A 13,445-nucleotide genomic window follows, 5' to 3' on the forward strand; every position below is an offset into this window, starting at 1 on the left:
CCAGTCTGAAAATCAAGGTCGTATACATGCGTACTGGAGCCAGTCTTGCAGGAATCTCACACATTTACAGGCAAACACACACTCTGCCCAGGCCGCTTCCATAAGGCATGAAGAAGCAAGACAACACATCCTCAGTTTAGTCATGGTGCAGCTTCACCCTGCATACCCAAACTCACATCTGTACAGAGCCCTTAAAACAGCAACAGCAAAAACTTCCAGTCCGAACTTAAAGTGCACGCACAGAAATTTAGGTCAAAACCCAACTCTGTTTTTATTCAGGTTACAACATGCCCACTGTACAGCAGACAGCAAATCTCAGGTTTTGACAACCTTCCAGCACCATCCTACATTTCCTCCACAGTTTTTCATTCCTTTGGCTCACTCTCTACCCACTCATTTTTATGCATCACTCTTCAAACATTGATCAGACATCTTGTTTAGGGAGAAATACATTAATCCTTCATTCCTCTGCTCTACTGACACTACCATGCTCAGACCAAACAGCATTAATAAAGTGATGTCCCTCCAAGTGATTTTTTGGGGTCAAGAAGTCACCCTGCTCACACAAGCACAATGGGTGCTGTCTTGTGTGAGTACAGCAAAGAAAGCTGCACAACTTGTCACTGACACTGCTTCCACCGTTTGTGGCAGAAGCTGGTAGGTGGGGAGGAGGGATCACACCACAGAAAAAGGATAGTCCCGTGATTTAGGCAATTTAATTATAGCCCAGAGAACTAAGCTCATTTTCTCTCTTCTACACAAAGTCCCAAATCTTTTTCTTATCGAAGCAGATGTCACATATTGTAAGTACTTTACTCTTTGAACATTTATTTGGAAGTAAAATCAAAGAGAATTGTGTACTGAAAACAGGCCACTATAAAACTGCTATATATTCTGATAGACTGGAAAAGGATACAGACATGAACTGGGCACAGGAAATGAGTGAGCAGCATTCACATTGCTCACAGACTTCATGCCTCTACCTATTGGGAGATCTCTGGTGTTTTGGGTTTGTTTTTTTCAGACTATGAAAGTTCACACTTGAGCAACTCTCAAAGTAATAGAATTAAATTCATGAGAAAAATGACACCACTTTGAATAAAACTATTTGAAGCAAAGTCCCAAATGACATGAACTAATAAGAACTCTGAAGATCCACGCATTTAGTACAGCTAACAGTACTACAAACCAAATAATAAATCAAGTCAATAAAAAGCACAGGTCCTCAGATCATAAAGTGACATACAACATCAGTACACTCATACTGATGGAATAATCTTCATTCTTTCACTTCCAAGCAGCTACAAATCTGATTTTTAAATGCTGAAATGTTATAGGCTCTGTCTCAAAGTAGGTAGTTGTCTTAGTTCTAGTATGTCCCAAAGGAATAAAATAAAAAGCCCAAACAATATCCATAGTCAATTAAGAAACCCTCATTTCTCTGTCAATCAGCAAACTGCTCATATTTGGAAGGTGAACTTGAACTCCCAACAGCAGGACCTACCCAGCAATAAATTAATTAGCTCAGAGAGTGGGCCTACGTAGGCTATGGGGCATCCAGTACTATGTATGAGCACATAATTCATGCTTTGCCTAGGCATGTAACATTTTCAATTCAAATTTTGGAATGCAAAGAGATTCATGACTTAGAATCTTGACTCACAATAAAACAAACCATGGTAAATCAATACTTAAAGCAAATGATGCACAAACACTCAATTCAGAAGACAAATTTGAGAGACACTCTTACATGTCATTTATAAGTTGTTCCTTTGGAGGTAAGGGCAAGAAAGTTTCTAATCAGATGTGGGGAATATTAGAATAACAACACACAGATACCAATGACCTTAACGTTTTCCTAGCAGCAGTTTCCATTTAAACCAAGAAAAACGAGGTGGGGGTAGAGGCTCAGACTGAGCCAGCTCAGCCAGCATTAGTTTTTTCAAATATATAGTTTAGACACAGAACAAACAAATTCCACCGTACAACAACAGCAGCTGACCAACTCTCGGGATCAAACACGGGAGACAAACACGATTCTCGAGCACTCAGCTCACAGCAGCACCACAGACATGGGCACTGCAGCATGCGCTGAAGGTCAACATTTCCAGGCCCCGCTTGTACGGACTGGCTGTATGAATGCTTGCCCTACGCAGCTCAAACTAACGGGGCCGAAAATCGCGCACTGAGCCGCGGCTGCCTTCAGGAATTAAAACACCGAGCAGCAGAACTGCCGGCCGGGGGAGGGGGCCACCGGCTCCGCTCCGCACGCCCGCAGCGACAGAGCGGCTGCCGAGGACGGATGGAGGGAGCAGCGGCAGGCAGCGATCCACGGGCGGAGGGACCTCGCCCGGCGCCACGCCAAGCGCTGACAGCACGTTTCGTCTCCATCCCGCTCCTCTGGCCCCAGCCCCCGCGGCCGAGCCAGGGCCAAGAGGCGCTTTCTCCCCCCAGCCCCGGGAATCCCCCCGTTTACAGGCAGCCCGGCCCCAGGAGCGTGTCCGTGCCTGCCCTTGGGGCAGCTGCTCACCTGCATCCCCGGCAGCCCCGCCTGCACGGGGGAGTGAGCCATGGCGGCGGCGGCGAGGGAGGCTGGGAGGCAGCCGGGTCTCCTCAGGCGGCTCCAGGGCACAGAGCTGAGCTCATCTCCACGCTCTCTCACACACAGCACCGCCGTCCTCCTCCTCCTCCTCCTCCTGGCCCTTCCCCCGGGCGAGCAGCGCCTGTGCGCCGGCGGTGGGAAAGGGGCCGTCCCAAGCCCGGGCTCTCCAGGCCCCCGTCACGGATGCAAAGGCGGCAGCGGCTTCCTCATCCCCCCTCCTCCTCCTCTTCTTCCTCCTCCTCCTCCGGGCCGTGCCGGCGACACGATGACAAACCTGAGGCGGGAGGAGGAGGCGAAGGAGGAGGGGGCGGAGCGGCAGCGGCGGCCCCTCCTGCCGTGCGCGGTACCTGCCCGCCCGCCGCCATGGGCGCGGCCGCCGCCCCACACGCCGGGGCCGGGGCCGGGGCCGGGGCCCCTCGCCCGGGGCTCGGGGAACGCACCGCGACAACGGCGCTCCGCCGAGGGCTGCGGTGCCAGGAAGCGCTCGGCTCCCTGTCAGAAGCTGCAGAAGCCCCAGCCCAAAATGCCAGTCGTGCTTCTCCTGTAGTTCCTAAGCGGGAGCAGAGTGGGTCAGCACTGAGGTCTCTCCCACGCAGAAGTTCTGCGTACTTGCAAATCCTTTGAGAACTCGACAATGTTCTGTTCTTTGTTTCAACTGGAATTTAGCAGCTCAGTCTCTCCATTTTCCGCCCCGGCACAAAAGGCTAGGGAGTTTCAGGAGTGTTAAAGTTTTTGTAACCTGTCAGCCGGTGGGGCTGGGATCCGTAGGACAGCGAGGCTCGCTGTCTTTTCAAGTGATTTTTTAAAATAATGCGAGCATCCACTGCAACATAAGTTGCTTTTTATTAGATAATTCACTAGAGTTAGTACAAATCTCTTAACTGCAGGAAACATTTGAAAATAGTCTTATTGGAAAGTGGTTGGAGCTTCCATTGAAGTTTTTCCTATAGTTATGATTTTCTTTGTTGTCTTATGTGGGATGAGTTAATGCTACACAATCTGGTTTTCCTGAAACTTGGAGATACATAAACGTTCCTAAGATGTCTACGTCAAAGTATTATTCAAATAAAATTAGCCAACAGCCTTATGCAGACAAATAAGTGTGCCCACACACATGCATATTGGTGTTTTACTTGAGAAAATAAACTAAATATACCAGCCCTTGAGTACAGTGAAACAGGAAAAGATGATGGCTAGAAACTGAAAACTGAAATCTTGAAATTATTTTTTCAATTATTCATGAAGGAGTTTAAAATTTCCTTAATGCTGGGATGGAGTTGAGATTCTGTGGAGTTTGGCTTTAGGAAATATGAACAAGTTTCTACTGTTTACTGGTATGTAATTTTCAAAGAAATGTAAAGTCTTTTCTTTCAAATCAAAAATCAAATAACAGTCATGAGAATCAGTATCAAAACTCTCTATTTAGGTTGTTTTCCAAAGCATTTTTGCAATGCTCTTATTTTAAAAAAAAATTTAATATCTCCATGGTTGCTCCACTGTTTGCAGTAATTTTTTCTGGCTTGCTAGGAAGAAAGTCAGTGGGCTACAAGTGAACCTCTTCTTTTGTCTCATGAATATCACTGAGCTTTTGCTACAATACATAATGTTAAAAATCCTCATTGAGAAAATGCCAGTTTTACTATTGTTTATGCAGTTTTATTTTGGGGTGGTTTTTTTTCCTATATATTATATTTCTATATATTTTTTCTATATATGCATTACAATACAGATTTTATCAGCTGCTTTACTGTTTCTGCAGTTGCACATTCAGTGTGGAGTCAAAATAAAAAAGGTACACAAGTCTTCTCTTTTGTATTATGAAAGGTATACAACTGTTATTTTCTGTCCATGAAAATAATTGAGACAATTAATTTTCACAAGGAATATACACTTGACTTGGTAGAGGTGATTCCGGTTTATCTTAATTCCATTTCTATGTCTAGGTTGTAGATTCTGTAGCTCTAGGCACATAAGGACAGAAAAGTTCCCTTGTTGCTCTGAAGTGACTTCCACCATGTAACCTCCTGGCCTGGGGCCATCATGAGGTCTTTCTGTTGTTTATGTATTATCGTGTATTTCATCACAAGATTTTAAAGTTCTGCATTATATGTTCAACAAGATTCTGTGCCTGAAAAATTATTTTTTGGGCCGTGGAATAAACTCTGTGGGCAGATTTACTTGTCAAATGCAGGAAAACAAAGGAGCAGATTCAAAACTCTTCAGTCACAAACCAGATACCAGTCCAAGTTGAGTTCTAATGAAGTCAGAACAATTTATTAGAAGGTCTAATATCTTGCCAGCTTCTAAATTTTGTGCTGTATCTCATGTTCTGATACACTTGCAATTTCTCTCAGAACATGTAGAAATTTTTAAATAATAGTTTTGAATGTAATTTTAAAATAATGAGTTAGTGTGTTTGCTGTTCATTTTGTGAATGCTAGTCTTTCTGTCTAAATTTCAACTCCACCTCACAGACTAAACAACACAAGCCTTTCAAATTTTCCTGTCCTTTTCTCAACCTTTTGTGGGTTTTTAAAATCTTTTCTGAGAAAAAAAAAAGATTTTGTGCATTATAGTCCAAAGAAAGGCTAGTCTTGCAGAAATCTTTCTTAAATAGAATGTTATGCTAGCCAACCATCCCAACACAATGACTGACTTCAAAAATAAACTCTTCATATCATTAAGACAGTTCCCTGATGTATCTTTTTGAAGACAGAAGTTCCAAGCATTCAAAGATTCAATTTATTTTATGTATCAAATTCTCAATAACTGGTTTTCTTCCAATTTAACATGATACTTTGCATATGCACAGATTTTCTGCCTTGCTGGTTATGTTTAAGCCATAAATAATAATATTTCAGTCTCTAACAGTAAGATAAGAGTTCCAAAAGAAAATATAATTGCATCATTGTGAAGACTGTGACTGTGAACTTCTGGTTATAAATACCTGTGAAGAAAAAATGTTTTCCTTAGTGACAAAGACTGAAACTTCTCACATAAACAATGTAAGGTCATTGGTGTTTTCTAAGATGAAAGGTGTACCAGGAACCCAGCTCGTTTTAAATTTATAATAATAAAAGTGTTACTCTTGCCTGTATCACACAATGCACAGCAGCTTTAACAAGACTCTTCACAAATGACCTTTAAGAATTTAAGTGTTCCTGGGGCAAGAGGGGAGGTCCTCACAAGGGTCTCTAACTGAAGATAGAGAGGAAAGAAAAAGACAAAAACCTTTCACAGTGGGGGATGTTAACAGTAGGCTGCCTCAACCAATATGGGACCCATCTTGCTCAGCATATCCATTAATGAGTTAGGAAATAGACTAAAGAAATTGACAGTCTCATATTGCCAATCATCATGAGGGAGAAACTAAAACAAAGCCCAAGGAGTTGAAGAAAAATCTCAGAGTGAGTGACTGCTGATTGACATGCCAGCAGATGGGGGTTCAGCATGGAAAACGTGCTCCTTCAGCAGAGTAGAAGAATGTCAGAATATGAGTGCTGTGAATGTCCTCAATGTGGCCCTACAGAAAAGCAGCTTCCTGGGAAAACTTTATAAACATGAAATATCGAAATCAGTGAATGAAACCCCAAAGGTATAATAATGCTCATTTCTGCACACTGAGTCATCCTGACAATGCTTCTCTTTTCAGATCAATGTCCAGTCCTTTCAGCTTTCCTTTCTGGGAGATCTGCTCAAACAGCAACTTAGTCTCCCAGGAATGAGCCAAGGAACCAGACAAGGGTAAGATGCAATTTTATTTTTTTAAAAATGTGATAAAAAGCACATTTCCCTGTAAATAACAAAAAATATCCTTATGTTGTCCAGGACTGATGTTTTCCCTGCTTTTGATTGTGTATGCTCCACAAGATTAGTTTCCAGTGTACTTCCAAACTAGGCAGCAATGATATAGCTACGAAACATAGGGGTTTTCTCTGTTTCCACCAAAATTTTAAAATTTCAGCTTTCAATTTCTGTTGGAAAGGGTGTCCCTTCTACAAAGTTTGTGATGGAGCCTTTCTTCCTCCCAAGATGCCATGGGTAGCCCTGCAGCTGTGTATTTCTTCCAGCAGAGGAAGCTTGTGTAGTTTCAAAAGCACACAGCTTGCCTTCCACAGCTAGATTTGGCTGTGTATTTACGTTCTGGTTCAACAAGCCATTTGTCAGAAAATGGTTTTGTCAATTGCAGAAGTAGAGCTGGAAGTTCAAATAATGGCATTCTACTTTAGGTCTTATGAATGCTGAAGAGGAAAAATTTGGTTATTATGTTCCCCCCAAAAAAGCCTTTTTTTCCTATGTTTGTATAAAACATGCCATTTTGTATATATTTCCCTTCCTGCAGTGATGTTATTAAAATCATTCATAGAAAATGGCAGGTTTTTGAGATTCATAATAGAAGAAAATTCACTTTCTTGTAGTACTGAGAATCATAATGGGTAAGCCAGAATGAGGCAGGAAATGGAAGAACATCTTGAGTGTTATATACTGTTTATTAATAATGAGCAGAATATAAGTGCCTGAAAGTATTTTAGTATTCCAGGCAGACAATTAAAATTAGATGGAGACCTAGAGCCTATTAAGAAACATGAGATTGATTTTACTGTCCCATGCCTCTGCCCCTGAAGAGCATCATTGCACTATATCTTGCTTTTATAAGCCTTTCTCTTAGCCCCTTGTCACACAAACCAAACATATGCAAATGGAAGAAAACATGCCTTCTCCATCTTCTTCTCACATTTCACATTTTATAATGGAGACATCAGTTCTTATCTCAGGTTAATGTAGACAGCAGACTAGCAAACTCTCTGGACTAAATGGATCCATTAAGGGTGACCTTTAATGGTTCTAAACTAAAATAGAGTCAATTTAGATTAGATAGAAGGAAGAAGTTTTTACAAGGAGGGTGATAAAACACTGGAACAGGTTGCCCAGAGAGGTGGCAGATGGATGCCACATCCCTGCAAACATTAAAGGTCTGATTGGACTGGGCTCTGAGCATCCTGGACTATTAGATGATGTTCCTGTCCCCAACTGGGGGGTTGGACTAGGTGACCTTTAAGGGTCCCTTCCAGCCCAAACTATTCTGTGATTCTGTGACCCTGTAAGCATCCTGAGACACATGCCTTAGTCCATGGCATCACAAACCTGAGATGTTTGCTTGCAGGCTGCAGTTGTCCCAGTAGAAGAAGTTGCACTGTATCTCATTGATAACTGATAAGTAGCAGTCTTAAAACTGACTGCACTACTTCACTATTTTAATTCAAGGATTATCTCATTTTTTACTCTTCATTAATTTCATTATATACCAGCTGTTACCTGTAAAATCTTGTGTTGACAGAAGTGTATTGTATTCATCTGTTGAATAAATAAACATATTGATTCCTGCAAGTACCAGTTGTCACTCTGGGGTGCAGTTACCAAATGAAAATCATCATGATGTGATGAGTTTTTCAGAGTACAGCTTTGTGCTGTGTTTAATCCAACTTAACTGCAGTCTGCTGCCAAAGTGCTGATCCCACTCTTCCTTTCTCCCAGCCCTGGCTCCAGTCCTTGCATTAGCAATCACATGCCCGCTTGGTGATTTGGATCAGTTCACTGATCCCATGGGAAATGCATCCACATCCTGCTGGATTAGTGTCCTGTGGCAGCAGTCTCTGGGTGTCACACAGCAGGAACACCATGTGGAGGGAGGGAGGCCAGCACCTGCCATGCTCTGCTAGCCCACAGTTAGCTCAGATGAGCTAGGAGGTGAAACTCCATCCAGGATGTCCTCTATGGAGTGGGATGGTGGCTCCAGCCCTGTCATACCACAAAAGCCACCTTCTCAGCTTGCAGGAATGAGTGCTCCTGCCTGTGGTTTAAGCCCAGAGCTGTGTATTCATAGCAGTCAGTCTTCACAGAGAATGTACAGAAGGTAACAGTGGAGGAATGACTTTGTGGACAATAAACCTTTTCGCTAGGCAGACACCCTCAGCCTGCAGCCTTCATGGCCCAAAATTTAACACCCAAAAAGGAAAAGCCAGAAATCAGATATCCTCAAAAAAAGTGAGCTTGTTATTTTGGGAAGGTTTTATTAGGCCATGAGCTATCTTCTAGCACTTCTACCTGCCATCGTCCCCCCTAGGTACGTGTGGGAGACAGCTACAGCTTGTAACTGTGCCCCACAAAAATGCAGCTCCTGAGCGTGTACCTTCCTACTCTGCCCATCATTCCCTTTCCATTTAGCCTTCTAAAAGTAATTACCCAGCAAGTTCTTGTTGTGCCCACAATGCTCTGACATGATCCAGCCATCTTCCACCTCCTCCTGCAGACCTCCTCTCATTCACAAAAGCAGCTGCAACCTCCCACTTGCCCTAGACCTTTGGCAAGATCCCAGAGCCTTGCGCTCCCTTGACATCTGCAGCTGCCAGCTCAGTTTTCTTCCTATCTTTTTCCTGAGAGCAGGCTTCCTGGGGATTTTGGACTGAGTATATCTCTTCTGCCAGGGGAGGCAGTGGGTACCTGATGCTTTTATTGCAAACAAGAGCAGATCTTGCTGTTCCACATCAGCACTACTATTCTTTCCTGCACAGAAGCAAATTTACAAAGTGAGCTATGGTAGTCTTCTCTTTACACTTCAGTGTAGTAGCAAAGCTGCACAGTCTGCCCATCCCACTGTCTCCTGACAGCAGAAGGATTTGCCTCAGCATCACAGCTGCAGAAGGCCACAAATCTGCATCTTTTTCTGTTGAAGCTTAAGTGAGAAAAACATATAAGCCCTTGAAACCACTACCAAGAATTACCATCATGAAGAAATACAGAGATGACTCTTCTAGACATTTTGCCTACAGACTTACTTGGGTAAAATGCACATTTCTGCTACACTCAGTGTGCAGAACTCACCTTGACAGTGTGTTCTTCCTGGATGAGGTTCTAGTTTCTTATCTGAATACTGCAATTTTGTCAGATATTTACTCTCAGTTCTGCTCATTCTGCATCTTGGACCTGGAATATATCCTGCCCCAAAGTGCACCTTCATCTCAAACTCTTCAAGGTGCGATTCATGACTTTCCCTACCATTCCCTTGAGAAAGAGAAACTCTTCAGTACCAACTCACAGGTACTGTGGATCAGGTATTGTAGACCATTATCTATCTATCTATCTATCTATCTATCTATCTATCTATCTATCTATCTATCTATCTATCTAAGGTGATGTGGTTCTGTCCACTGATATCAGTGCAAAGATTCTCGTCAGTTTCACTGGAACTCATGATTTTTGATATTTGTAGGTTGTACAAAGGCTTCTCGGCCCATGGCATATCCTTCTTTTTACATTCATATTGGTTGACACTATTGTCACTGACTTATTTCCATGAGCAGTTTTCTCAAAGAATTTAATATGGCCCTATGCTTGCAGTTACTTGTACTTATGAAAGTAAAATAAAAATTTCTAAACTGTGCCTCACTATAGTTCAAGGTTTTACCATGTGTCTTCACATGATTCTTCCAGCAGAAACACAAGATAACTTAGCTTTTATGTTCTGTTAACCACAGAAGCACTTTCAAAAGATGCATCCCTGTGATTTTTATACACATGAAGGGTTTATATTTAATGACTTGAGTGTTCAACCAACTTCTTCAGAGATTATATTTAAAGCATTTCAGTTCAGCTTCAAGATTATATTCCAGGCTTCCCAAGAAGTCCATGTGAAGATGAGTGTGCAGCATCATTAGGGTGTTTAACTGCTCAAAGACTGTCCTTTCCAACAACCACATCTTTCTTCAACACTGGCATCATTTCATGTTGACTTAATCTGATCTGGAAACAACACCTCTCCCTTACAGAGATCCTAAGCTGAAGTTTTCTCTGCTTTCCATGGGGTGGACAAAGTAGAGGACAGAGCAGGAAGGAGCAGCCCCAACAATCCTTGCACACAGGTCCTTGGCCCAGTCTGGAGATCTGGTTAGAAGTGCCTGAGGAGCTGTCATCCAGTGACTTTCCTAACTCCTTCCATCCCAAACCTTTGCCACTGAGTATCTCAAATGCCCAAAATTATTTAAAGTCCCAAATTATTTCAAATATGTGATGCTTGGGTAATGTAAATCTCCTCTGAGCAGTCCTGCCTCCCAGAGCTCTCCCATCCAAGTCACAATTCACTGCAATTTCCATCTGCTTTGACAACCTCCCCAAGCCCAGTTTCCTGAGGGTCCACCCAGGGGCTAATCACAATTCTCTCAACCCTTACAGCAGCAGCAGCTATAGCCCCACAAGCTATGGATGTTCCTTGTTGTCCTCTGAAGGATTATACCCAAAGCTCTTTTCTTAGCATGGCCAAGTTTAACTCTAAAGTTTGAAGGATAGCTCTAAAACCTGCATCTCTACACACTTGACAAATGCCAGGATGAAAAGTGCAGGGCTTAGGAGATGTCTAAAACTGAATGTCATGCAGGAATGAGCTGCCTTTCCAACAAACTCCCTTAATGGACAGTGTCTAGCTGGCATGGCCTCACCAAGAACCATCTTGGAGAGCTGGGGCCCCTATCAAATGCAGTGATTATGGATTTTTGTTAACAACAGGGGTGGGTTAAGTAGTTGTACAACAGATTAACAATCTGGGAAGCCATCCAGGAGGCAGGATTCTGAAATCAGTGCATACTCACTCTGTCAGAACCAAATGCAGCCCAATTCAGCCCAAATTTGTATCCACTTAATGCTGAAGTGTCTACACATTCTGCTGTTTAACATGGTGCTGTTTTTTCTGGGGCTGTTTTTTTCTGGGGATTAGTCTGCTGTGCCCACAGAAGGCAATATTGCTTTGTCTGACTGACATTTTGCTCAGTTACAAAACTTTCTTGTGTCTAAACTTTCTTGTGTCTTGATTTCTTAGGGCAGAGTTTCATGCCTTGAGTTTGAGTCCTGCAGTTAAATTGCATCAAGCACAACATGAAGCTGTAGCCAGTGATTTTATCAACTTTTGGGGTAAGAGTGTTGGGTGCTGCAGCACAATCAGCTTTATTCTTATTCTTTACTATTCTTCAACATCAAAGCCTCTTTTTTATAATACTACGTGGTATTTTGGCAATTTTAATAAGTTTTTTAAAGTTTATAAGAGAGGCAATTTCCACCAATGCTGCCAGAGACTCTCTCTTGGTAATATCCATCCAAATATTTTTATTTTTCTTAACATACAGCAGCCCTGTGGTCTTCAAAAGCAGTACTGATCTATGTGTCTCATATGATACAATAGTGATCTAGGTATTTTCATAGGGTAATCTGAAGCTTGTGATACCTGCGAGTGAGGAGTGATTAAGTAGGGGGTTGTTCTGGGTGTGCCTCTCCGTCCCCTTCCCTGCCGCTGTAGAGTATTTTTCTGCCACCTGCTGGTGGAAATTGAGTTTCTGGCGAGGAACCCCGGGCTACACTTTGGGAAGCTTCGCCTGAGCAGGGGGCCTTAGAATTGGCAAACAATGAAAGGTTAAATAAAGGTAGGGAAGTGTCGTGTATTTTATATCTAGCAATGTTACCTAGAGTCTGTACTCACAGACTGGCGTTTCACTGCAAAAAGCCCAAGCTGGAAAAAGCAAATAAATCTTTCCTGTTAAACAAGCTGCCTCAAGGCAGATGGGAAATGGCTCTGGGCTTCTCTAATTCGTCCTGGTTCTGCCAAGCTGCCTGAGCTGGAAACAGCTGGCACAGAACAGCATCCTGGGTCTGCCCCCTGCACAGGGGTGGCAGCAAGTCAGGGAGGGAGCTGAGTTCATCACTTGTGTGCTGTGGGTGCTGGAGCTGCCATCTGCTCTGAGGCTGTAGTGGGGAAATCACGAGTCACACTTGCAATGAATGCATGAAATAAACACCTAAAAACGAAAACCAGTCAACCAAAAGATGCTAAACCCCAGCCTGGGTTTCCATAACTCAATGAGGAATGTGTTGGTGAGTGACCATAGCCTGGTCCAAAACAGAGGGAGGAGATGATCAATGGCAGTAACACCTTGCTTTGCTACAACAGAGAATAATGACCATTAGTCTCATATTCCTGCTCCCTGCAAGACAGAAAGTGAAGATGTGGAGAATATGGAGGTTCTCTTCCCACCCTTCCCAATTTCCATGCTCAGTTTCTTAAACAAAATCTCCCCCTCCAGTTTCAGCGCTCAGCCAGGCCCTACCACCTTGGGACATCCACAGCTCTAACTTGAGTACACTTATGTAGCAGTGTTCTACTCCTACCCTCCCATGTTTGGGATCAGATTTCAGTAAAAATGCCTTCAATATAATGAATTCACTTAGGTGGTTACAGAACTGGCCTCAGGCAATCTGTTGAACTAAAGTACCAGCCTGAAGGAGCTGAAAAAATTGAATTAACCTTTACTTGAAATATTTCTTTGTACAATAAGACCTTTAGGAAATAGAACTCCTACCTAAGTAGAAAACATTTCCAATTTTCACTACCAAGGAAGGATGGTATGGCTCTGGGAGCATTGATTGATTGATTGATTGATTTTAAGTTTGCGAGGCTTAAATAAAATATTTTTTTTCCCAACTGGGAAAGGACTAAAATTTTTTTAAAAAGCCCTTTATGGGCCAAGATGGAAAGAAGTTCAGACAGGAAGATACATTGCAGTCCTCTGAATCTCACAGGAGGAGGATAAAAACAATTTCACATGAGCAGACAGCTGAAATTTCATCTTAATCTCATGAGAGTTTTATTTGCCACTTAGAGCAGCAGCAGGTCAAATGAGGGATTGCAAGAGCAGGTTGAGAATCGGTGATGTCACAGTGCCTCAATATTTCGTGCTTAGCCCTTGGATAATTTTTATTCATTATTTTATTTAGTTATGCATCTTCCACAGTTTTGAATGTT

The 13,445-nt window shown here is 42.7% G+C and overlaps 1 protein-coding gene across 2 annotated transcripts in view; it reads right to left on the reverse strand.

Moving 5' to 3' along the window:
* Positions 1–2,815, reverse strand: part of STK24 (serine/threonine kinase 24) — a 54,541-nt gene extending 51,726 nt beyond the window's left edge. For both annotated transcript variants that reach the window (XM_059466350.1, XM_059466349.1), the window contains exon 1: positions 2,531–2,815. In XM_059466350.1, the coding sequence (XP_059322333.1) occupies positions 2,531–2,572 (42 nt within the window). In that variant the 5' untranslated portion in view covers positions 2,573–2,815. The remainder of the gene's footprint in view (positions 1–2,530) is intronic.
* Positions 2,816–13,445: the final 10,630 nt, after the last annotated feature.

This window comes from Ammospiza nelsoni, chromosome 2, assembly GCF_027579445.1.
Source record: "Ammospiza nelsoni isolate bAmmNel1 chromosome 2, bAmmNel1.pri, whole genome shotgun sequence".
In the NCBI taxonomy this organism is placed as follows: Eukaryota; Metazoa; Chordata; class Aves; order Passeriformes; family Passerellidae; genus Ammospiza; species Ammospiza nelsoni.